Genomic DNA, 26853 nt, shown 5'->3' with positions numbered 1-26853 from the left:
AGTAAAGTTGTTTGAGACATTTTGTTTTCATTGGGCGGGGTTGATGAAATGAATGACGGTAGTGCTGCATGCCAGACAAAACGAAATACTTGCGGCTGTAATCAATAAGGCAAGCGCAAGCAGCTGTGACAAGGATGCAAAACAAAACATTGTCATCAATTGTTGAGTTTGGGAAGCAAAACAACTATGGAAGTGGTTGTATGGTGATAGATATTTCATGTGTGATGTTTGCACGCTGCTGGCAAGTCACAAGAAGAAGGAGAAGCTTGCTGGAGGAAGATGGGCCACTGCCAGCGCCGCACACTACAACTGGAGAGCGAACATGGCGGCTAACACCAGATGCAATATTAAGCCGCTTGAGTTTTTAAAGTACGCTAAACAAGGAGATGTTGAAGAGCATGCAAGAACAACCCCAAAAATATTAAACTGATTAAATTTGGAAAATGTATTTTCTACTTTAAAAATTTGTGTGACATCCTAACAGAACCTTTTTTTCACTTTAAACCAAATTATTAGGTTGTAAGAGTAACACAACTATTTAAATGCTTAAATAAAATGAAATAAAAAGGGTTATCTTAAGGCCAGCAGCACTTGACAGACAGATGGAATATTTAGCCCGCAACTTTTCCAACTGCCGAAAACAAGGAGAGACAAAATTGAGAGGGGGGGGAAAAAGAGGTGGCAGCTCGGTCGCAGGCAGGGAGCAGATTAATCCTCGCGCAGCCAGATCGCCGCCCCACAGCCGCCGGCGAGTGTGTGTGCACGTTTGGACTTGTTTTTTGAGGCAGCACAGCTGACCTCACGACTTCAAAAGACGTGCGCATGTTTAAGCGAAGGGAAAAACGGGATGAGACAAAAGAGAGGCAGAGGAGGGGCTGGGGGATGGATTTCGGAAGCGGCGAGATGATGGCATGGGTCGGGGGGGCTTTGGCAGCCAAGACAGGGATCAAGGACGGGAACGCGCGGCTCGCCCGGGGCAGCTAGCGGCCCGTATCGCCAGCGGGCGTACACGTGATCACAGTAAACACACACACTCGAACACATGTTGCCAGTGTCAAAGGGGAGACATTTTGTACATGTTGACACAAAAAGGTGCAGCGATGGCGATTTGAGGTGGACTGATTGATGCTGATGTGTTGAATCACAACGCAAGTTTGATGGTTTCATTGTTCGGTTGACGTGTGAGCCTCTGCTAAAACACGTTGAAGCGTCACAATGAAAAAAAAATAAGAATAAAATTGTGAAACATTTTTTTTATTTTTAAATAAAGAAATGCCTAGTATCCTGTAACATTTTAAAAATATTAAGTAATTTTTGAAAAAAATATATATATATTGGTTTTTGTGACATTCGACTTTTAAATGTGTATTCCTTTTAACTTGTTTGTTTTCTAGTAAAAGAAATGTGTGATATTTGGTAAAATAATTCTACATTTATTTACAATTTCACATATTAGGTTTGTTTTGAAATGAACAGTATCTTGCAACACTTAACAGTATTTTTCAAAGACATCTTCAAATATTCAAAATTGAGTGTTGTCTTGCAACATTCTGCTTTGTATGATTTTGTTTAATTAATGCTGTTAACCACATTTTTTGATGCCTCAATTGGACAAAACCAAGACCTGCACGCCACCATGCTGCATTTTTTCCAAAAGATTCTGATTATTATTGCGTCATGTCGCACTTTCTAATCCAATACCTAATGACACAAGCCCACATTGGGTGGCCTTTGCACACACAGGAAGCATCAAAATTACCATCAGCTAACCCTGAAATATTTCCTCTGCCATCTCATCGCTGTCTGCGTTCAAGACCCCACCAGCGAACCCCCCCTCTCCCCTCCTCTGTTTGATCCCAGCTACTTTGCATCTCTGGAACTTGGCTGGGAGCACACTGTGTTATTTTTACACGCGGGCGGCAAGCAGAGCGTGCGGGCGGGCGGACGAGCGGCGGCGGTGTAGATTTCCAGGTTTTTTCCGAGCACCTTCCTCCAACCTCGCCCATCTGCCGCCATCTGCCTCACTTTAGCCCGCACTTTCTACTGCAACACACACACGGGTGCATAAACGCACATCCTGTGAAAAATAACTAGCAGCCTCCAATCAGCTTTTGGCACGCAAGAAAGGCACTTGAACAAAACAAAAAAAAACAAAAAAAAAGATGAAAATGCTGCGCCAAATTGTCCTCGCTACTTTTTTCAAGTGGGATGTACGACGCCATGACGCTCCCCTGCTGCCTTAGTCCCCACGTCGCCACCCACAGGCCCGCACGCTCGCCAGTTGATCTCCTGGCCTTGGAGCTGGATGCACGCTGGCTTAAATCAACCATTAGAAGTTCAAGCTCGTTCTAATTTAGCTGCTGTGTTTAACTAACTCTTTTGTAGCCCAAGAGGTTGTGTTTTATAGATGGAAAATATTCGTACATCTATTACATCAGACTACTAAACAAACCCAGTAATCAAACTAATGTCGTGTGTATCTTTTTCAAATTTGCTCTTGTGTCGGCTTTCATGAGAGACCGGGTTGGGGCCTGCTTTGACATAAACGTGCGAGTGGTGCCAAGGTTACCTCGGGTGCGAGGTACTCGGGCGTGCCGCAGAAGGTCTTCATGGTGGCGGCGTCCGTGATGCCTTCCTTGCACAGGCCGAAGTCGGTTATCTTGATGTGGCCATCTTTATCCAGCATCAAGTTCTCCAGCTGGGAGGGAGAGCATCAATAATCAGTTAGCCAAGTCGCTTGTGGTAAATTAGCCACCTGAGCATCCAGTGCCGGTGTTTACCTTGAGGTCGCGGTACACGATCTTGGCCGAGTGCAGGTAATCCAGCGCCGAGACGATCTCGGCGCCGTAGAATCGCGTGCGCTCCTCGGAGAACACCCGCTCTCTGGACAAGTGGAAAAACAGCTGCGGGGGAAAGGCGGAGGGAGGGTATAGGGAGACAGCAGGGACGGCGCAGCAATAATTACTGATTTATTGGAGGAAATTAGCACAACACAAACTGGCTGCCTGCACACCATATTGAGATGATAGATGGCGGAGGGGAGGGCGAAAAGACGGAGGGGGGGGTATGGAGGCACTCAGCAGCTGGCACCTCATCTACAAGCGCACACCCCCATTCGGCGCGCACCAACCTCAGGCGAGGCTGACGAGGCGCTGGCGTGGAGTTGGGCGACGAGGGCCAAACTCTTAATCAATACGCCAGTCCAGTTAAAGGGAGGCGGCATGGAGCGCCACGCCCCTCCCCCAAGCCTCCGGCGTGACACTCATTAGTGCACTATCTGCCCCCCTCCCAGCCTCCATTTTCATTCACACCAACCTGCTTCCTTGCTGGCAAAAAAAATTAACTCGCATCATTAATGCAAAGGCATTAATACATTATTTTCTTTTTCCTAAAAAATACAACTTTTTTAAAATTAAAATATGACTTTATTCTCATACCATAAGTTTTCATACCATAAGGGGGGGGGGGGGGGAGGTGGTGTTGTTATTCTAATAGAACTTTTCTGGAGCACAAAGACTTTGTACTCCTGGGACGATGCTTTTTTTGTTAATCAAATACTGATGTACTTAAGTCTAACAAACAATCTTTATCTAAAAAAAAATGAAGACAACTATATTCCTAAAAAAATTGAAAAAATACAAGTGTTCAAGTGTTTTGTTTGTGTCACAGTTGGCGTGAACCCCCAGCCCCCCCACTACACAACGCTTTTCCGTGTTGGCCTCATAGTTTCACTCTCTGCTGTCACTTGTCACACGCACGGCCCACAGCAGAGTGGTACAAATTACCCACGCGGCCACGGGGCACACATCTCCCCATTAATTGCTCAGGGAGGTTTGCATATGGCCGCTGGAGTGATGCTCACGGATGGATCACCTTGCTGTGTGTGTGCGTGCACGCTCTAACACGACAGGTGGGCCTTGATCAGCGCGCTGGCAGCTGCGACTGTGGCAGCTTTGTAATTGGCGGCACCCGTGCAGTACGCGCGCTCACAATTTGTCCGACGAGGGTCTGTCTATTTGCGGCGTGTGTTTGCCGCCGTCTCGGGCGAGCGTTGGCCCAGGCCTGGCGCCGAGCGCCGCGATGCGCCTTGCTCGCTGGAAGGCGGGCAGCAGGTGATGGCCACACTAAGGGAATGAGGCAAGATTGCAAATGGTGCCGATTAAAAGGCTGAGAAATGGGGAAAAGTGGGGGGGATCCAAACTCATTTTGTCTCCGACTGTCATTCTGGCTGCTGGAGGCCCACAGGTGAGTCGACAGTCGACAAGCAGCCGGAGGATGAGGAGGAGACGCGTGACGAGCCAATTGGCTGGCAAATTGACTCAACAGTCCCCTTAAGTGGCTCACTGTTAGCACATCTCTGCATTGTATACAGTAAAGCTCGGCTACTTCATTTGTGATTAACTGACGCCTACTCAATTGCATAGAAGAAAAGACACATTTTTCCCGTGAAATTTCTTAAATACGCAGGGATAGACGACCAATTGACTTTTTGTGGCTTTTGAAAATTGCATTGTACTACTTAGCAATTCAATTTGAAATAAATGAATTAATTTGAATTGAATTACAAAAAAGTCAGAAAACGAATGCTTAAACAAACAAGTGAAGGGTGATATAGTGGGGGAATACTGAAATACTATAGTATGTCGAGTGTCTCACGTCTTACCTCTCCGCCGTTCACATACTCCATGACAAAACAGAGGCGGTCTTTTGTCTGGAACGAATACTTCAATGACTGAAACAAACACAACAAACGCGTGTTTAATTTGCACATGCACTCAAAGGACAACATTGTATCACTGCAAGAAATACAAGGCGTACAGGTGACTTTCACCATCTTGAATGTCATTGCCATCGTTCGAGAATGAAAACAGCAGGCGCAACAAACAAAACCAGACTAGCATCCGTAGCTTTAGATGGTTCATCTCCGTATGCGCTTCGGCAAACAATCATGCGAGAAGTGTTTACTTTGAAGGATAGAGGAACTAAACAAAAGAACAGTTGGTCTTTGCGTCGCTTTGTGGCTGCAGATGTGACAGTGGTATAAAGGAAAAAAAAGTATTTGGAGCAGACGGAAGTTAGCGGGAGCTGATGTGTCTGCGCAAACAGCAAACGGCTAACAGATGCGTCCATTATTGTCCCACAATTTGATGCCTGGCGCGTAATTAGCCTCCAGAGACGCAGGTACGTATAGGATCAATGTGCCGCCTCGTGTGAGAGTAAGTGCAGATGTAGCACATTTGCATGTGTGCATACAGTACGTGTGAACCCCCCCGTCGTGTGTGTGTGTGGCACGTATGTGACTTACGGTGAGAAAGGGGTGTCTGGTGTTTTTTAGCACTCGGCTCTCTGTGAGTGTGTGTGCCACTTCATCCTGTACACAACAACACAACAACAGCATGTCAAACCATCACAAAGATTCACTAAACAGGTCGATAAATTCATCAGAAATTCAGTATTCATCTGGTGTTTGGGTACACTACATTTCATGTTAGCTTAGCTGTTAGCTTGGCTTCTCCATCTTGTCCTGTTACTTATCCTTGTTTTACTTTTGTGATAACAAGACCTCTCAGAGGCAAGCATGTTATTCAAACTCTAAGCTCCGCCCCCGAAAACAAGTTTCAAGAGGCTAAAATAATGCAGTTTAAAAGTCAATTGAGGAAAGACCTTGGCGATGATGACTTCCTTTTTTAGAATCTTCATGGCATAGTATTTCCCGCTGGCCTTCTCCCGGACAAGAATCACTTTCCCAAACGTTCCCTTTCCGAGCAGCTTCAGGTAGTCGAAGTCGCTCATTGTCTGGGTGGACAAAAAACCAAAGTTTAACACTGCACAATTTTAGGAGGTTACAAAAGGTGTATCAACAATTTGCAGAAGTTGGTCCAAGTTCAGTGCCCGTACAATTTGGAATTCAGCATATTTCTGAAGAATATGCATTTAGAGTCAAAGAAAAATTTTCATTGCCTCAAAATGGCTGCTTCTAATCGAAATGGCTGACTTCCTGTACATTTTAGGGCAATTGAAATAACCAGATGTAAAAAAGATTTCCCTCCCTATGAAGCTTGACAACACGAGTCATGTTTCCATACGTACGTTAGCTACCTTGCGTTTGTGATGCGTGGTGGAGATGTCCATCTCCTCCTCCACCATGTTGTCGATGTTGGAGGTGGGACTACACTGGATCCTCTCCTCCTCTTGCTTCTGCAGCTTGTCTGCCACCATCTGGATGGCCTCCGTCCACTCATCTCTACCAGGAGACCACAGACTGGATAATGACACCGGCGTACGACGGACGCTACATGTCGCTACGGCTAACGCGGGTTATCTGCAAAAACGGCAGCTTGGCTTGAACACCCTTTAAATTGACACAAACGCTCGTTTGTTTAACAGAGAGGAAAATGGCCGCCAAGAGAATCAAGCCAATGAACAATGATCACGGAGCAGAACTAATGCCTGCTGGTGCGTGCATGCCTGCGTGTGCGTGTGTGTGTTACACGCCCCTGTGTTACAGCGAACAATGCAATGTTGTTTGCAAACATTGTTCCCCCCCATTGGCTTTTCATTAGCAGACTTGTTCAACATCTGCTGGGACAAAGTTGGTCAATTAGGAGGTGTGTGTGTGTGGTTATTGTTTATAACAATGATAAATATAATGACAGGGGTTATGAGCGTTTTCCATGGTATTAAGAGCAACACAAAATATGCAATAATTTCATATTTTTATGTATACTTGAAAATACATATTGTCTTTATTTTATTTTATGGATGAGTAACTGGAAAACAATCAAAGCTTGCTAACCTTTACATAACAATCACCTGTTAATGTAATCCTTTTTATTTATTTTCAATTTTTAAAATATTTTTTAATTGATTTCATTTTTATTTTGGGGGGGTTCAGTTTTTGATTTTCAGATGCTGAGGAATCATTTTATCCACTCAACAGAAGTATTTTTAAATATATATAAATATATTTTTTTATTGATTTGATGTAGTTGTTAGTGGAATGTGACTTTGAGACTCTCTCTCTCAGATGATCTTTGCTCAAACAGACTTAACGCCACGGCACATTGCGGGGTTACACCAGAGCAGCGAGTGAAGTGAGGTGAGCCCTTCAAAGACGGCGTTCAAATTTTGCAAAAATCTTTGGCGCTCGCGAGCAAGCAAGCAGGGATTTGCGGTGGGAATAATGAAACCTGTTTGACTCCCAAATGATGAGCGCTGGGTGTTTTGCTTGGCGTTCCATGCCCATATGTTTCCCGCGAGGATTTGGAAGAACATCTATCTCAACCTAAACGCCGCTCCCGACTTTATTTCAAGATCTGAATCCCTTTTTGAGTGCAAAGACTTGTGAGCGTAGCGTACGCGCTCCGCAACAAGGGCAAACTCTGCTTCCCGCTCGACTACAATGGCGCTCTCGGTCGGCCGTGTTGCGCGCGGTGACATGAAAAGCAACGGGAACTCTCTCAAGGTCACCAAGCAGATACGTAAATGCTCTCGCTCTCTCTTAGTATGAGTGTTTTGACTATAATGAGGGTTTTTTTTTTGCTAATGAGAGATAATGGGCCTGTCTACAGTCGGGCGTCGCGCCAGCATGTGAGCGGCTGGACCGCTGCCAGTACAATGCCGCGGATACAGTAAAAACAAAACAAAAAAGAAAGAAAAGAAACCCACCTTGGAGGACACTTTTAGCATTGCACATCTGGTTTACACCTGACTTTTAGCAAGACCATCAATGTAAAGATATTCTTTTGTGTTAATTACCCCATGGTTATTTGACTGACTAGGCACCAATATATTAGAAACACACACACGCAGATAGTGTAGTGAGAAGGATGCACAGGAGCATCTGTGGTCTTCTGGGCAAAGCTGTTCATTTTCTGGAGATAAACACCTCAGCTCCTCAGAAAGCAAGCGAGCAGCTGGAGAATTTATGCCGACGCTACTTGAAAGGTCTCCTCTCCCGCCTCACTCACTCACACGCACACACGCGCGCACACACACACACACACACACACACACACACACACACACACACGCGTGCACACGCTTACTGTACATACACACCAAGTCCTACCCGTGCCCTTGATGAAATGGATGCAACATCATAAATAACGTACTTTAGTCATGGAAAATTGTGGGCAACTTTTTTTTGGAAACTTTTGCGTGTGTGCTTTCAGGATAAAGTGAAAAGTTGTCTTTTGGCGTTGGGGCTCACTAACCTCTCATCGGGGGATTCCACATGGAAGGTCCTCTCGATGACGGTGGTCCACTGGAGGCAGCGAATGATGAAGGTGTTGGGCTTGGGCCTCTCCGTCTTCATCAGCTGGCATTCTGCCAACGGGACATTTGGCTTGTTACAGCGTTCTTAGAAAAGTCTGCTAAAAATCTGTCCATATAGCACTCACTTCTGACTTTGATCATGTTTACATTCAAAGGTCATTTCACTTTTAAATGAGAAACTAAAAAGATCAAGATCATGGATGGCTGTCTTGAGCACACATATAGAGGCAGAATAACAACTGTGTCATAATAGTGTTAGCGGAACCCTCTGACTTTTAGGCAAGCGTGTTCCATTAGCACAGATGCAGCTGGTCTTTGAATCGCTTTAAAAAGGAGAGAAAAAAAAGGTAATAACATCCATTGCCTAGGATTCCAAATGCAGCCGCTTGGCCGTGCCAAAGGATAATATGTGCTGCGGCACATGCGCATCTGGTGAATATCTGAAGAATCGCGCGGCGGCGAAAAAATGGGCAGCGCATTAGGCCATTTGTACACAAAGGCAGAAACGTGCGCACACAGAGCCAGATGGGGCCGCGAGTCGAGCTGGCTGCGGGCGCAGACGGGGAAGAAGGCCTCGTGATGTCCTCGGCTCGCTCGCTAGCACAGTTTTGTGTTTGAGTCTGGTGCGGCGCAGGGTGTCTCGGTGCCGCCCAAAATTTAGACAAGAAGGTTAATGGCGATGCCACGCGGGTCCAGCGCATGTGTGCAAAGTTTGTACCTGACCTGCTGCGCTGGCTGAAAACAAGGTCAGCGGCCGCCCCATGCCAAAAAAGCACTCACACCTCCACACATGCGTTTCCAATCAAAATTGAGTTTGCCACAGCAGGCGGCTGCAAAATCTCAAGCAGTTTAGTGAGTGGGTGGATGTGTGTGTGCGTGTGTGTGTGTGCGTGCGTGTGTGTGTGTGTGTCACTCTGCGGGGAACAGGCCTGTACTGTCTCTGCTCCATCTGACCACTTCTGTTGTTCGCTTGCACACAGATAAACAAACACGCACACGCGCTCGCGCACACACGCGCCACCTGGCCTCGCAGCTTTGGGCAACAGATGTGGCGGTGCCAGCGCAGTGCCAAGCAGCCGGGGCCGGATGTATGGCCCGGCTTGTCCTCGGCACAAACTCCTTTTGCCTCCGCCTTCCCCGATCCCGTCTCCTCCTCGCTGTCTGTTCGGGATGCTTCCACTTGCAGTGCATCCCTCCATCGTTCATCTGTTCACAATCAGCCCTCCGTGCTGGTGCTCGCACGTTTCCTCCTCCGTCCGTCTCATGAACAATCGAGGACTGCTTGACTTTATAATACAATTGCTTAGAGCATTGAGAGAAATTCGAGGTGGCGTTATTCCTTCATTCATCTTTTTTTAGCAATAATATTCAGACCTTAAAGGAGAACTCCATCCATCCGTCCGTCTCTCCTTTCATTTTCTAAACCACTTGTCTTAATTAGGGTCACTACGAGGTGAGCTGGACCCCATCCCACTCGCCTTTAGGTGAGACAGTGTCGCCAGCCAATCACAGGCCACATGAGGTTGACAAGCATTCAAGCTCACTCACTGTCACTGCGCTGAGCAGATGACTTTCCATGAATGACAACTACAGCCATTTGTTTATTAGGAGACATATGCCTGCTGTATGACATACTCCACAGATGTCTAATCGTATTTAATCCATTAGAATCATGGCCGGAAATCGACCAAATGACCACATTTTATTTCGGAAATCAAACAAGATAATCCTTAAACCCTCACAAATCACAGCGCAGTCGTCATGTGGCACAGAGAGGAACGTTTGTTTGATTCTTTGTGTTGTTTCTCACAAATATTTACTACGTACTTGCTACGGAGAAGTTGTTTAGCGGGTAGGGCAGGTCGGCGTCCTGAGGTTTCTCCTTGTAGCCGATGAACGAGCCGTCCGTCTTGAGCAGGAAGTAACGCGGCCGCCAGTTCTTTATGTATTCACCTGCAGGCAAGGAAGTAAAGCGAGTGTTAATGTGAATCGTAATCACGGAGCCTAACGATTCATCAGTCCCAAAAAAAAAAAAAAAAAAAAAAAAAACACTGCGGAGTCTTTCGCATAGCACATGACCGCCTGCCGGACTCCGATCGGATTATCATGTAACATATGACAAAAACATGTTTACTTGCACTCGACTCAAAGTGACTATGCCAGCGGCATCATCTGGCTAATACATGGCCAGGTGTCGAGGTCGCCACCCTGCTCAGATTCACGCACACATGCAAGCACATTTCAGAACCACAGCGAATAAAAACCCTCGGACGAGAAGACGGCCTAGACTCAAAAGATTTGGTCCCAATTCAAATAAACAAAGATTGAGATGATGAATGAACATTACAACACACCTGAATGAGCATTATTGGAGTTCACAGGAACCTCCAAGAAAACTCACCAGCTTGACACTTTCGAGCAGCAGCCGCTCACTGGCAGCAATGCTCGCCTCCTTCTCAAGGCTGTTTTTTTTAATTAAGCATTCCTCCAGAACACACCTGGTGAAAATAGACAAATGGCATCTGTGCGAGCAACAGCTCCGATCACCTTTTTTGGGCTGATTTGCCGCAAGAGGAGAATAGGCGGCGTGTGTGCGTGTGCGTTTGATGGTGTCTGTTCTATTTGCGACATCCATTTAAAGCTGGAATGACAGCAGGCCACGCTCATTAGCACGTTGCCGAAAAACACCTGCTCCGCCGAAGGGACTGTGTGACTGCGGGCCCTGCCGGTACCTCCGAGTTCTATCGGCGATGGAGGCGTGCGCGTGTGTGTTGCGGCTGATTTGAGCCACGGCGCAGTTAAGAATATGCAGACGGGTGCCAATGTGTGGTTGTGATTACCAAATCACACCTTTCCCCCCCCCCACGATTGGTCTTTATTTTTCTCTTTGATAACAACTCCGCCCACTCGGTCCCCCCACGCACATTTCCTCCGCCTGTCCTTTACAGAAGCGAAGCATATTCTTTGGATCGCTTGCTACCGATAAACAGAACAGGAAAGAAAACAGAAAAGGTGGGAAAGAGAGAGTGTGATTCTTGTAAAGTGTGATCATTCAAAGCGCACCATACTGTATTATGAAAGTGGAAATAAGGCTTAATAAGAATTGTTCGAACCCTTCTGTTAAATAACGAAAAAAAAGCAATGGTCAGCAGATGAGTGGAATTTGCCAGAATACAGACTGACATGCCTAAAAAATAAAAACTTCCTCACTATTTAAAACTCATCTTTGATTGATATCACTACCTAATTACTATGAACAAGAAACAATTTTGAAGATTTGGAGTCAAAGTGGATCAAGAAATTCCACCCTTATACATGTTGGGTTAAAAACAAACCAATTTGGGTTAAAAATTGGACAATTGAACAAAACAACCTGACCCAACTTCCTGGGTCGGTCCAATTTTTAACCAAGCAGTTTGAAGTTTTAAGGTGTACAATGCCATATGTACGCACATCCGTACATAAATAGCACAAAAGTGCAATAATAGCCTCTTGCCCTTTCTGTGTTTGGTGTAAACTCTGACCTGATCTTCTGCTTTGTCTCACAAGCGCTAATTTGCGTGAAAGGGGCCTCAATTTGCCATCCAAGAGGATGAGGATGGAGAGAAAAGTTGAAGTGCTTCAAAGTATAATAAAACTGGCAGTGACGAGAGGCTGGCTGGTCCGAGTCCAGTCATTTCTCTGAGTCACTTTGGAGATGCGAGTGTCCAAGCGACGATCGCTGGCCGCTTCGTCGCTCAGCTGTCCAGCACCACTGAAAACATTTCGGCAACGCTTCTGGCCCGGACCCACGGGCGAGTGCGTACATGTGTGTGGTCGTGCGTGCGTGCGTGGGTGGGTGCGGATAATGAGAGGAGGAGGTGGGGGGGGCAGCCAGGGGTGGCACAGACGGCGAGGGGAGATGGACAGTTGTCCACGCGAGGCTTCCAAAAGCGACGGCGGCGGCACACGCACGATCCAACGATGTTCTGTCGAAGCAATCCCATCTTGGCCCGGCTCGTGACGGGCCCGGCAAAGCGCTTTCGCTCTGGACAGCTTGTCTGGGGAGCCACATGTCTCTGGTTTGGACCGCTGCTGAAAAAAAGACAACAGCCGGTTTGCTTCCCACACCATCTCCGCGCTTCGCTTCCATTTAGTTTTAGCCGCACAAGCTCCTTTCTCCCGCAAGACCAATTAGTCGGCACTAAACTATACGGCAGCGGAGACAACAGGAGTCTTTTGTTTCTTGGAACAGCGGGAGATCGGCGATACGGGAGAGCGCTGTGATCTGACGGATCCAAGGAAGGAAAGGAGAGCGGGAAAAGAGGCTCTTTTGTAAAGTCTTTCAAGACTTAATTGGCACTGGAAAAGACGCAAATTGTAGTGTAAATACTTTGCCGCACGAAACCTTGACAGCATTTGACTCAAATTCACCTTTAAGAGGCGGGGCCTGGCATTTTTTTCTAAGCAAGAATCTTATTTAAAAGAACAATAAATTGATTATTTAATGTATTATTTTTTTAGTAGTAGAGCATGGGTGAAGAAGTGGATTTAATGGTTTGACCTTAAATCATTAGCACACAATACCACTTTTTTATAGACCAATACCGTTACAAGTACTCTGTTCTTGCGTAGGGACCGATACCAAGAAACAAAACCAAGTAACGATATTATGAGTATTGTTTCCGGGAAACAAGTTCTCCACTGCACTGGCTCTAAAAACATGTTGCTCATGGAAAGAAGCGTTTAAAAAAAGTCAACTTGACTCTCGGCAGAAATACGAAGGAGGCGAAAGTCTCGCTGTCATGTCGGTCTCCGGCGGTGGCAGCTTGCCGTCTCCGCATTCGGAGATGGATCAGATGCGACTGTGTCCGTTCCAAGCTTTCTGATTGGACAATTAGGACAACACAGTGAGTAAATGTCACTCAATTAGCGGGGCTGATTAAGCATTCCTCTCGGCGCGGATAGGGGGGGAAAGCAAAGCCAAGCAGCAGACAGGTACAAGCGACAAAGCTGAACTTGAGCCAGCAGAAGAGAAACAAGTGGCGCAAAGTGTTCCTTCCTTTCCATGTCACACTCCTTCAGGACCAGGAAAAAACCTTGACGGCAAGCTAAATGAGCGAACGCCGCAAAACTATGTGAGCTCAGCAGCCATTTGTTAATCATCCCGAACAGGGATTTAATTTAATGCCTTGGCCGAGGCCGAGGCTGATATGCAGATGGCGCAGAGGCAGCGCTGGCGGCGGCGGGGATGTGCCACGTTCCTGTGTACGCACACACAATCACATATTTTGGTCCTAGACAGTATTTTGTGTTGTCTAATTTTTTTCATTTTCTTTTTCATCATCTTTTTGTTAGTTTAAGGGTTTTCTGTCTCATACCTTTCCTTTTTGTCTGTTTTTTAATAATAGTCACATCAATGTTTGCAGATTTCTTTTATTTTGTCCAATATTCGTATTTGAATGATTTTGATCTACATAGTCAGTCTGTCGGATTTTATTGTAAGTTTTGTCTTGTTTTTGTGGCTCTGAAGTTTCCATTTTGTTGTATCGTGTGTAAAAGGTGCTCTCGATCGTCAACGCCTCCAGGCGGTCGGGTAAACAAGCGTCAGAGGAAGTGAGGTGTACCTGCCGTGGATTAAAAGTGTGAGATTGCGCAACAAGTCCTGCTGTGGCACCTCACTGGTGGACACGTGCTGCAAGCACGGGAACAAAACATGCACCTTTTCCTTGCAGGTGTGTTTGTGTGTGTGTATTTATACTACTGTAAGTGTGTGACCCCGACAACCCCACCTCCACCAGCGCAGCAGTTCTAACTCCAGTCTGCTCAGACATCTTAAGGCGAATCTGGGCTCTTGGACGCAAATCCACTTAGAGTGCATTAGCGTCATTAGCACATCGGGGCCACTGTAAAGGACGCTCGTCGTCGCTTCAGCGCAACAAACCCATCTTTTTCAGAGTTATTGCCGCAGCTGGGTTGCGCTCACATGACTCGAGCAAGCAGGGCCCTGCACTGAGAGGAATACCCCCCCAGTCCCTTGTGGGAACGTGGTGTTCCCTCAGGGGCGCTTAAGAGATTTTCACCCAGCCAGCTGCATTTCCTGGTACGCTGGGCTGGAAGGACGCAACGCCCTGGTGCCCCTTTGCTCACCCCTTCCTCAGCTGGTAGTCATATAGCACGCTTGACATATTAAACCGTCATTTTCAGATGAGCAATCTCTTGCAGTACAGCAAGAGTCCAGTAGATGGCAGTGGCTCCCTTGAGCATGGCATCTACCCAGTGATGCTCTACTGGTAGTAATCCCACAAGACATATATTGCTGGGTGTGTGTGGTGGGTCAGCAGAGTCCGGGCACTTCCTAAAACACATTTAGGATTAGTGCAGGGTTAGCATATTAGCATCTTAGCCACAGGAGGGGCTGTCAGCTTGGCGCCACCTGTGCCACTTTTGGCCCCCGCATGTCCGAGTTGGATTGACTGCATTGTGGTGGTCTAACTAGGGATCAAACGCTTTACGGATTAACAAGAAACACTGAGAAGAAGACATCAGGCCATTTGGAATGCCATTTATATTTTGAAATTGATATAAATAATAAAAGCTTTCCAAAGATATATATAATTTTTTTAACTTCCTATTACGGCATTTGTCATTTTTTTGTAATATTTTTGGTTCGTTAAAATCGAGTCTGGTATTGACGTAATATTTTGCAGAAATACTTTTGTCTCATACTTTCATTTCTGGGGAAGGGCCATTGGTGTTTTTATGTAGTCTAATATTCCCATTTAATATTTTTGTAGTTTAATTAATATTTTGTAGTTTAATATTTTTGTATTTGGACTAATATGTGGGTATTTTGACATAATCTTATGTAATTTACTTACACTACTTTTGCTAGATTCTTTTACATTTTTCATCAGCTTCTACTTTTGTCTATATCTATTTTGGTATCTAATAGTTTTGTATTTTGTTTGTTTAATTTTTGTAATTATATATATATTTTTTTCATTTTTAAGTCTTAACATCAGAAAAAAACCACACTGTGAACATCATTGGTGTAGGAATAAAAACAGGCACCTGCTAAAAAAACAAAGTGCAGGTTTAATGGTGCGTGAAAACATGCGGTAAAATGGCAAATGTCACGCTGCTTGTGTTCATAATGTGTGTGTGTGTCTAATGTGATTAGTGCTTGTCCACACACACACACACACACACACACACACACACACACACACACACACACACACACACACACACACACACACACACACACACACACACACACACACACACACACACACACACACACACACACACACACACACACACACACACGCACACGCACGCCCGCACGCACGTATTTTCCACACTCAATCTTTTTCCTGAATTCCTCTCACTGGTTTTCAGTCCAATGATAGGGCAACACTTGTACACAAATAATATAACACTCACAAACATACATTCCCTAATATTACAGCATCTTCGAGGGTAACTTCCAGTAGTAGAAAAAAAAGTACAATTCTTCCTCAATTGTGCCTGCGTGAATGCATTGTACTGGCTCCAAGTGGGCAAGAAGAAGCCGCACGATGAATTGTATTGCAGCATCAAATCATAATGCACAAATTGTTTAATTATTTTACATTATAGAGGATGAGCAGACAACAGTTCATTTAAATACCAAAACTTTGCAGCTAGCATGATAGCCTTAGCACATTGGCCTCACAATTTTGAGGTTCTGGACTTCAAACTACGAAGCTGGGAGAGGCTCAAGTCCACTTGATCATTTCCCTAATGAGGTCAAGCACTATTGAAGGATTACTACACTGAACGTGAGACGGGAAGGCGTCATCAGAACTTGACAAGGCATCATTGGGAGGCTAACACAGCTGTCCAACTGTTGCCTACAACTGTGTGTGCGTGCGTTCATTCATCTTCAAAAGAGTCCCTGGGTGGACCTTAACCAGGCTGGTCGGCCCTTGCCAATTGAGCAGCGGTGAACAGGTGCAAAGCTTTGTGCATGTGTGTGTGTGTGTGTGTGTGTGTGTGTGTGTGTGTGTGTGTGTGTGTGTGTGTGTGTGTGTGTGTGTGTGTGTGTGTGTGTGTGTTGCTATTATTGCAGAGTGGCTGGCTCTGTATTATTCATTCAGAAATGCCGAGCTGGGGGCCGTGGGCAGCAGCTGGCGTTACGCGTGCATGCGTGTGCGCAACTTAAGACCCACTGATCTTTTGTAAAGCCCCCCCTCCACCCTCTTAATGCACCCCTTCTTTCTAAAAGCATTGTGCTGCTCGTCTCCATGTCTGCCTGTAAACCTATACACACGCACAACATACCTCTCTGTACACACACACACCACACACACACACACTTGAGCAGAAAAGCCAAGCGCAGCGGGCCAGAATAAACAATTAACTACTATTAAAACACACACACACCAGCCCAGCCAATTGATGTCGTATTATAGACGCGACAGCAAGTGCTCTCCAGCTCACTAACTGCTGCTTTCCCTCCTTTTTGTCCGAGCGTGATGTCTGTCTAACTCTCTACCTGTCTGTCTGACCAGTGTATTATAATATTAACAATAATAAGAAGAAGTGGTTTCCGTCAAGCGCAATCTCCACACAACAGGTTTTAAGAAAGAACACGACGAAGAAATACGGGCAAAACACCGCCGCCTTTTTTTCTTACAGTCATCAGTCACGCTCCATTATGCATAACTAATAAGCCACAGAGGCCAGATTCATATTTGTTGTGCTTCATCTGCTGCCAAAACAAATGTAAACATATTAAACAAGAACTCTTGTTACGCCACTTGCTGTAACATTAACTGCAATTGTTTGGCCATCAGCAACACCAAGTCACGAATCATCTGTTCCAGTCAAAGCATCAAAATTCAGTTGAACAATAACTCAATATGCCAGATGTTTGACCCGTCTTCTACTCCCACACAACACTCACGCAGGCAGGTTCCCGCCCGCGCACACACGCTCGCAGGAACGTGAACTTCGTGTTTGAGCGGCTACATCACCACTTTCCTTTTGTCTCCACTATAGCTGCTATGTAAACAGATTAGTTTCATAAATGACAGATGCACAACCAGTAGTAGAGTACTACTTGTTTTTAGGCAACATTTGGATTTTTTCTTTTTTTTAAAAGTACGTTTTGTGATTCCATTGTATGATCTGGATCATATGCACAGTGGAAGTGAATGCTCTGGATGGTTCACAATTTTACTTGGTGATTTAATAACAATCAGCACTCGGGCACAGAAGGCTCAAACTAGCGGCTCGGCTAATCCCGTCAAGAGACAGATTACAGGTGGGAGGGCTATAAATAGACGGGATGTCCCTTTAACCTGGCCGCTGTGACATCAGCACTGCCAGCTCAACCGTGAAGTCGGACGTAACGTCGGACCGCAACGACGGAAGCAAACACGACAGCCGAGAGCAGCCGGTTATCTCCTCAAACTTAAACGATGCGATCAAAATCACCACTAAGCCGCGAACAATATGGCCCCGAAATTCTTCTGACATTTACAATTGCTGTAAACCAGCATGCGGTAATCTGCTGGCCTAAATCAGACGGAGCGAATGGAGTGAGTGACTCCGACCTGCCTCCTCTAATCAGTCCAAAGCCTCAGCGAAGCGACCAACAATACTGCTGCCTGCCATCATGTTGGACGACACACTGTCCTTTTTGCTCTAATCGCTGGGATGGCTTAAGTGGTCAAAAGCAGCGATGGGGTTTACAATGAGCTTTTCCTAATATAGTTGAGTGTGAACAAGGGGCAACGTCAGTTGGGCTGGGCTCCAGTTCAACTCTGATCCGAATGAAGGATGGTTGCTGTATTCACAATTGCCCCAAAGCAGGAGTGATGCATTAGCATACGTGCATCCAGAGTGACTGATCAAACGTCAGCACTTTGATGATTGGGAGCTACCAACTAATCCCATTACTCAACATCCTCCATTGAACATCCTCAGTAGCCATCAGCACTCCATTCATTGATCCTCTTCATTCATTTATACAAGACTCCACAATAGCTCATTCACTCTCCTGGGCCATTAATCCATCTCGATGTTTGTGTGGCCTTTGCAAAGATTCTTCTTGCAAACGATTGCAACGACGAGCCGAGTGTTCCCAGCAGGAACTCTGCGTTGCTAACTCGCTAACGCTTCACAGGCAAATCATGGGGAAGAACAATTGAGGTACAAAACCCCATCCTAACTTTGTTGTCCGGCCCAAGTAGCCAGCCTGCGTTTCAAGTGTGTTTGTACTCGTGGCGGGTCTTTGGTGCATTGGAAAATATCCTCAGCCTGTCTGTCTGTCTGCGTTGTTTGTCTGTCTGTCTGTCTGTCTGTGTGTCTGTCTGCCTGCCTGCCTGCCAGCCTGCCTGCCTGCCTGCCAGCCATTCTCCTCTGCAGTGTGGAGTGAGTCATTCTAAGGACAATAGAAACAGTTTGTAAAACCACACTGGAGCGTACACTTCCTCCGGATGTGTAAGAGGATGCCATGCATAACAAAGCCCGCAGTGTCTGCCTGTCTGCTGCCTGCCCCGTACGTTCACATCGGCCGGAGAGGAGACAGAAAAGCGCTACAACAGGAGAGAGGGAGTGTTGTTGACAGAGGAGGGCAACAGCGTAGAGTCGCCGCCGTCTGGTGATTGATGTCAGAGACCTGGCACCGCCACCTGATCTGGCTGGCCAGCGAGAGCGAACCCGCTGAACTGGCCCGGCCAAAATGGCCGCCTCGCTGCAATGCACCCGCTGAACCTCCCCACAGCGCAGTCTGATATTTACAACTGCGACGGTACAGCTCCCCAAGGGATGAAACCACCCAGGGAGAGGGAGAAGGATGCGGCAAGGGTACGCAATGGTGGATTGAACGCTTTGTATACATCCAAGGGTGAATCCAGGGAAGAATAGTCTCGGTAACGGCGGCTGACTGCGAACCCGGATGTCTCGTTCGGCCCCACAGAAGGTATACTCGACAGCCGGGGCGGACATGAACCTGAGCTTCGGACTTCTCCACCGGGCCAAAGTAGCTTTGTAACTTGCGTTGGCGGAGAGCAGGGGGCAACATCTCTGCGGCGTCCTTTACGAGCAGGACTTGTGGCTCGCCGCCCGCCGTCCTTCAGACTTTACAGCATCCATCCGTCCAAGTTCTCATAAAGGTCACAGGTATGCTGGCGTCTATCACGCCAAGTGCCTTTATAATCACCCGGCCTTTATGCCTCATATGAGAAGTGGATTCTGAGCACTGGTTATGTTGCCTTGAAAATGCTGATTTATTCCAAATGCAGAGCTCTTTCTTTGAAGCAATGCATCCCACTCAGCTTGAATGACGAGAGGAAGGAAGGAAGTCAACAGCGGGCTCTGAAAAGCTCGGTCGTCTGAGGACACGCTGTACTGTGTACCCTGCCTGGGGCGATGTTCCTCACCACTTCTTTGTTTCCGGGAGGGATTTTAATGTGATGGATGAGGACTTTTTACACAATCATCCAAGAAAAAAAAGATAATCAAAGTGATGTCATTTTTCCAACGTTTCTAGCAAATCATTTTTGATTGGCATAGCAGAAGGGTATATGTTAGTTGTGATGAGAGGAAGAAATGTTGACATTAAGGCAAGGATGTTCGTTACATGACAAGCTGGCATTTACACAAATGCTCAATAAAAGCTATTTCAAAACGAATCAATGTGTTTCTGAAAATGACATGGATACCCCAAGCGCCCCAAGCGTCAGCACAAATCATGGCTGACATTTTTTTACATTGAACGGGAATCACTTGGTTTCAATCAATTAGGTCCTCGCACCCAAAGTCATCAGTCATACTACACGACGACGTCAACTCAACTTAACTCAACTTTATTTATCAAGCACAAACGTAGCTGGAGCAGAGATGAAATTGACCTCATTACTGGTGACGCAAAGCCAACACGACCAGCACTTGATCAAAGTGGCTGCATGTTCAATGAAGCTTTGCAAAACACAAGACATCAAAACTGTCTACGCTCGCTTGAAGGAGGTTAAAGGAGAAGACACAGAAGGACTTTGAAACAGCAAGCCGTGCCTTCATCACATCTTGGCTGGATTAGTGTCAGCCGGTCCTCCCTCAAACATCTCCATGGAGCTCCACCCTATTTATTAAGTGGCTCTGGCTGGACTAAATGTAAACAATGATATGAGTCACAGGAAGGTGATAGAGATAGTTAAGACCAGCAGCGTAAGCAGTAACTCATCCTAAAACGGCTTTGTGTGGACTTGGCAAAAACGCAACTGCCTCGGTATGACAACAACCAGCGGGCTCCCTCGCCACCCAAGTGAGAAACGTCAAGTGTGCAACCTCGGCCGACTGTCTGCTGGAGTGACAGCCGTGGGACGCCCCACAGGAAAAATATTTCGACCCGACTCGGACGACTGTCACAGCCGCTGCCCGCCGTGTATGCGGACGACGGGAGCTTAGAGCGCATCAGAGGCATAGGCATCGTGAACATTGTTTGCTAGGAAAAAATGAACCATAATAAAATGAATGTGAGCTATAGTTGGGGAAAATTGAGCTATTTAAGTGACAGTTGTTTTTGTAAAATAAAGGCTTACTCGACCACACCAAACCAGTGAAGAAACCGGTCATGGTTTCAGCATTGGGGAAATTTATCGGTGCCCTCTGCATGAAATTTACGATGATGTCATTATAAATCTCTGCGGGTCGTAAATGGTCTCTATAAAATGATGATTAAGATGTGTGACCTGCAACTTTAACACTGTCTCTGGAAAAAAAGAAAGCAGAGTGCAAAATTGTCACTAGATCTGTTTAACGTCAACACAAGTGTCAACATGGTTGCTGCTTGATGAAAACAAATGCCGTCTATGTTTTAATAAACAAGCTGCCGGGCAATCTTGGAATATGAAAAGATGAGCATTATTTGCAGGAAGAAAGACGAGAGCCTTCCGCACTGTGGAACAAAAGCTAAAAGGCGACTGAAAGTCATCTTTGAATGGTCTGTGGCAGGGGTCCGTAGGTGTCTACATCATCAAATGACTAAGACTGCAGTCTTTGCTGTATCACGACCCGGAGAGTGAGTCAGCACCCTGACCCAGCAGCACCCACGGAGAATTGAGCATATGATGCAGTCCAACATTCATATTCCTAACACGGAAAAACACCCCCTCAGCCCCACAACCTGGATCCCCTTCTCTCTCTCTCTCTCCCTCCCTTTCAGTCAAACACCGCGTCGTGACTGGAGGCGGTGTGTTCCTTTTAATATGCACAGACGAGTGTCGGTGGATCACAGCAGGATGCTGGCACAGACAGCTAAAGAGTGTGTGCCCCATTTCAACGTGCCGTCTACGTGTGTCTATGGGAGTATCTGGCTCATGCGCTAAGAGGCACTTTGATGCCCAACAGGTCCTGTCCCCCCCGTGCAACTGCGCTGGCCTACATTACCCACAAGCCTGCTGTGCCATCACTTCCTGTGCAACAGTTTGGCTCACACATTCCAAGGGGCTCCCGTCACATAGCAGGAGGATGACGCTCATGGAAATCCCCGCATCAGAACCACTGCAGCCCAACATCAAATGTGGTACAGTGTGGAATTTAACCAAAAAGGAATATGCCTGAAAAGTCTAATTAACGTGCGAGTCTAAAAACGTGGTCCGTGTGTTTGCTTTTTGGGTTGTTGTGATGCGGCCAAAAAGATGCAATGATGAAAAGTGAGAGCAGGAAACGGAATTCTCCAGACGCTCAAGGCCACATGAGCAACACTGCAAGTGAGGCGATTGACCACATAGCAGATGCTAAGCTAAGGGAACTTCTTGCACACCACACAACACGTACTTAGTCGAAAAAGATAGGAAAAGGGTCACTGAAGTTATAGTAGGAGTACTGTGTGTAGTTTTGTTGGCTTTGTTTTAGTTTCCATAGTAAGCTTTCAAGCAAAACTTGAAAATTGAAATTTTATTTGAAAGAGTTCCATGACAGTCATGCTCAGTGTTAGGGCTTAAATGAAACTAACATTCTTTTTAATGTAGGACGAAGCACACCTGGAAAAACAACAAAAACATGCAAGCACCGTGAGAAGACAAACTTTACACGGCAAAGCTGGAGACCAGATGCGAACTTGACATTGGACACTTTGGAGGTTGTCAAAAGGAGAAGTCACATCTTTGCAACACAGCCTCACACTCTCCCTGCACTTTAGTCATTTCCCTTCTGTTTGTATTCAGTGAGGCTGTAAACAGGATGTGTTGTCACTGCCCCCCACACCACCATCACCACCACCATGCGCCCCCCCCTTGCACCCATCTCAACCTTTTGTCATATGACTCTTTTGTGACATTCAGCGCTACAGAGCAGCTCTGTGAATGAATCCTGACAGAACTAACTTGATGTCACAGTCTGTACATGATGGCCGCCCCTGACAGATGCAGCAAGCAGTGTGACCGTAGGCTAACACGGGCGCACACGCACGCATATATACATACATACATACATACATACATACACGTACATAAACATTCCCATACACGGCCAGCCGAGCCCATAGTCATAAAGAGACGCGGCAAAAACAGGCACACACACAAGCTACCGCGAGCTGCAGACATCCATGTGCTCGCACGCGCCAATCACAAACCGGCACATGTGGCGGCACCGGCGAGGCCAGGCCGGAGAGGAGACACAACGAAGATAACGAGCAAGCGCGAGAAAAAGGAGGGATGTCGGCGGAAGCACTCACCCCGTTTCTGAAGCCATCCCTCCCTGACGATGGTGACATCGCTCATGGTTCCTTCACGCCGAGTGCGTTGCCGCTACACGCCTGCTCCACAGAGAGCGCCGGGCAGCAGCAGCAGGAGGAGGATGAGGAGGGGGAGGAGGGGGGGTGGCTCTCCCAGCCTCGCGTCACTCTCCCTCCCTTCCTTCCTTGCTTCGCAGTTCACGTAGTCAGTCGCTCACTCCACGACACGCCAAATACTCAGGGTGTGCGCGTGTCGCGATGCTTCCTGTTGTGGCTTATCTTCCTCCTTCCCTCCCTCCCTCCTCGCTTCTTCTTCTTCTTCTCGTCCTCCGCCACTGCCGCCTCCTCCTTTCCTGTTCCCTCTCCAGACCTTTTTCACCGGCAGTGACTCAGCCTGGAAGGAAATGAAATGAGGGAGGGAGAAAATGAAATAAAATGATTTATTTGTTCATATCCTCTGCTATTTGATCACTAAGGAACTGAGAATTATTGTTAATCATATGCCGACCAATTTCACTTCCAAATATGCCAAGTTGGTCATTCGTCACCCAAGAAAATTACAAAAGTGAAATGTTCGCCCTTGTCCTGGCTCCCAGTATAAAATCATCAAGAATAATTCAAGCTAAAGCTGTGTAGTTTTTTATTTATTATCACAACTCTCTGACAGTCAAAGTCAGCACTAAACACAAAAGAATTCAATTAATATTCTCCTGCAACTCTAATTAAGGTAGCGCCGTATTTCCTTTGAGGACATAGTCGTCCACCTGCTGTGCCGGTCGCACGACTGACGACAAAGTCTCCGGCGCCAGCCAGAACGTGACCTTGCTTGCCAGACAAATACGTCGTCTGCTTCCTTCATTCATCTTGATCTAGCACGCTATGTTATTCCCGCATGACGAATGATGTGTGTAGGCTGCTGTGTCTGCACGTGTGGGAGGTGCCAGAGCATTTTGGGACTGTGGAATAGTAGAGCATGCTATGGGCTATAAATAGCAGGAAAATAAAATAAATAAATAAAAAACACAGTTACAGTCCCTCTCTGCCCAAAAGCTCTGCACCAGCTCTCGCCCGCATTGCTGGCATGCTCACCTCAAATGCACCCTGCTACACTACACTGTATTACACAACAACAGCGCCCCGCCGCCGCCTCAATTGGGGATTAGCGCCACGGCGGCTGAGCTAACACTTTGGGCTACCTCGCGGCGGGCAGAGTGAATCAGTATTCGGATCAGCTTGCGTCTGCGCCGCCACCGCCGTCGCCACACAAGGGCGGGAGGGACTGCGGCGTCATGGTTTAAACCGGGAACACACCCTGGCACATACGCACACGAATTGCACACACTAAACCACACGCAATAAAAATATCTCCTTTCATTCGCTCGTCTCGCTAGAGAGAACAAGAAAACCAAGTCCAAACTGGGCTTTGGAGAGAGGCTAAAACAAGAGACGATGACTGAGATGAAGTGCGAGGAGAACCCCCTGTCACTAGGCTGGTGGTTGCCATGGTGATATGCACTGTCGGGATGCACCAGCTATGCCAGGGGAAGCACATGCCAGGCGCAAAGGAAATTCTGTTCTCTGACAAATTGAAGGGGACATAATATGGATGATGTATTGGACCTGGCTGGCCCAAAACTTTTTTCCTTTAAACCCCCTCCAAAAATGCTGATAAACTGAGAGAAATGAGGGATTTTTTTTACTTTGAAAAGAGTGAAAAAAAATGGAGGGAAAAAATCTGCACACTCACATATAGAGAACCGTGCATATGCGAAAGCCAAGTGGTTACTAATAAAGTAAACCCCCACCAATTTTTTCTGTGGAATCTAATTAGAATTATTCGCGAGAAAGCTCTCTTTGGATTTTGCGTAAGGAAACAAATAGCGACATCAGACCAATGTGAGAAAACACTCTGGATAGTGAGGATAGCCAAACTTACCTTTTAAATGTTAAGAAGACTTGCCATACAATCTCTATTGAAATTTCATTTTTGAATAGGGAAAATTGCCAGTACAGTTAAAAAGCTCAGTTAAGACTTGTTTGGCAAACATGATGATGTACAAATCTTCATCATCATCATCAACATCATCGTCGTCATTTACGTCACTGGCTGCCAAGCTGACGCACGTTACCCCCTTCCACTGTCACCATAATAAACAGTGTATGTATGTCATGGCACTAATATGAACGTGACATTGGAAAATATCTGGACTGCAACGAAACGTCACTTGGCCGGCATAACATGAAAACAGCCATGTTGTTATGCTAACAACACCGTCGCTACCTACCGGGCTAGCTAGTTTACCTGAAGCAGCAGGTGCAGTCTCGATACAACTTGTGTTTTTTTCGTGGCTTGTCTCGTCTTAATGAAGTCTTCTTCGTTTATTATTTTGTGTGCTTTACAGTCCGCAGCCCCGAAAGTAGAGGTCTCTGACTCTGTTCATCCTCTCGGATTCCCTCACAGCGTTGCGCATCAACGTCTTGTTTTGACTTTAAGGGAAGCTCCTGACGTCACGCGGAGACACCCCCCCTCACCACCAACACTCCCGCCTTTTCCCTTTCCTCCTCTTTCTCCCTCTTATTCCCGTCGTTCAGTCACTCAAATGGCAGTATATGACAGTCCCGCGTCTTACCTTGGGCAATTCGGAGTTCTTATTAAGGCGTCTGGGGAGGTCTTCTCGTATTTTCACGAGAGCTGGCTCACCAGTGACCACCCGTGCGCATCATCATCATCATTATCATCATCTCATACCATCATCCCGCACGGCCTCCTGGGGCCACGGAGCCAGATCTCGCGAGATCTCATGGTGCTACTTAGCCAAACGGCTTAGCAGCACTTTGCTAATGAGCTCACCTGTGTCAACTGTCAACACGGTTGTTTTCAGTTTGAAAAAGATGTGAAATATTACGCATACATATTGCACACACTTGGGGGTTCTTCATGTGTCTGTCTGTCCTGTATGTATGTGGTGTTCAAATGTATACATTTACATGTGATATTATAATTAATATTATATCTTTCGTATTATTTCCATGTATTTAAAGACAAAAACAATACATTTCATTTTGAAAAATGACTAAATGGCTTTGATAAGATTTCTTTCATGCATGTTTGATAAATCAAGGCCAAGGAGAACATAATACATACAAATAAGAGCGGAAACTAGGTGTCTGTTTATAGATGTTCTACTCTGACTGAGTAGTGTATCACATGGCTCACTGAATAGTGACCTAGTTTTGTGTGAAAAATCTTCGGAGTTCCCCATAATACGTTATATGGGCAACAAGGTTATCGCTGGCGGAAAAGTGCACCGCATTTGCCATTTCATTCCAAGCGACCGGAGATATGATCTCAGCGTTTGATGACGTATTAATTGTGTATTGATGATACAACACAGGTGTTTTTGATAACCTCACACAATGCTTTGGTTTTTGATAGTTGCGCTAGGCAGCTGCGGATCATCTGACTGTGTTCAAAAAATGAATGCGGGGTGGACATTTTGAGGTCAAATTGGGTATATGGGACATTTTTTCAGCACACGCTTTTATTTCACATTTCACATTTTGTTAGATTACCACACACACGCACACAATCACACACACACGTACACTCATAACACACACACACACTCACAGATGACACAGAAGGGTGAACTCAGGCCAACCCAGTCAAACTAAACTTCGACCTCTTGTCTACTATAACACCCCCTACCCTTCATTGCCAAACCTCCTGTCTTTGCCCCACGGCCACACACACACACGCACGCATGCACACGCACGCACACACACACCATATTTGCGCCTGCATCCCCACACACACATCCCTTCCTCAACTCCAGCCCCAGCTCCCAAAGCTCAAGGAAGCAGAAGCT

At 46.3% G+C, this 26853-nt stretch overlaps 1 protein-coding gene and 1 long non-coding RNA gene across 7 annotated transcripts in view; one reads left to right on the top strand and one right to left on the bottom strand.

Annotated features, from left to right (window-relative positions):
* The window catches only part of akt3a (v-akt murine thymoma viral oncogene homolog 3a), a 30317-nt gene extending 4544 nt beyond the window's left edge, over positions 1 to 25773 (bottom strand). Inside the window, exons 1-11 of one of the 6 annotated variants that reach the window (XM_037272492.1) lie at positions 25615 to 25773; positions 22985 to 23378; positions 12232 to 12348; positions 10105 to 10230; positions 8217 to 8328; positions 6091 to 6244; positions 5665 to 5796; positions 5306 to 5371; positions 4664 to 4732; positions 2781 to 2903; positions 2570 to 2698 (exon numbers count right to left, since the gene is read on the bottom strand). In XM_037272492.1, the coding sequence (XP_037128387.1) occupies positions 2570 to 2698; positions 2781 to 2903; positions 4664 to 4732; positions 5306 to 5371; positions 5665 to 5796; positions 6091 to 6244; positions 8217 to 8328; positions 10105 to 10230; positions 12232 to 12348; positions 22985 to 23030 (1074 nt within the window). In that variant the 5' untranslated portion in view covers positions 23031 to 23378; positions 25615 to 25773. Of the gene's footprint in view, positions 1 to 2569; positions 2699 to 2780; positions 2904 to 4663; positions 4733 to 5305; positions 5372 to 5664; positions 5797 to 6090; positions 6245 to 8216; positions 8329 to 10104; positions 10231 to 10678; positions 11790 to 12231; positions 12352 to 22984; positions 23379 to 25286; positions 25483 to 25614 lie in introns of those variants that run through there. The other 5 variants (XM_037272493.1, XM_037272491.1, XM_037272494.1 and 2 more) reach the window with 5 other exon arrangements.
* LOC119135127 lies at positions 18692 to 21147 on the top strand. Its single transcript, XR_005100494.1, has 2 exons — positions 18692 to 19431; positions 19554 to 21147. It is a non-coding gene; the product is annotated as an uncharacterized LOC119135127 (long non-coding RNA).
* Positions 25774 to 26853: the final 1080 nt, after the last annotated feature.

The sequence above is a fragment of the Syngnathus acus genome, chromosome 15, assembly GCF_901709675.1.
Source record: "Syngnathus acus chromosome 15, fSynAcu1.2, whole genome shotgun sequence".
Taxonomy (NCBI): domain Eukaryota; kingdom Metazoa; phylum Chordata; class Actinopteri; order Syngnathiformes; family Syngnathidae; genus Syngnathus; species Syngnathus acus.
This window is presented reverse-complemented; position numbering and strand designations above follow the sequence as displayed.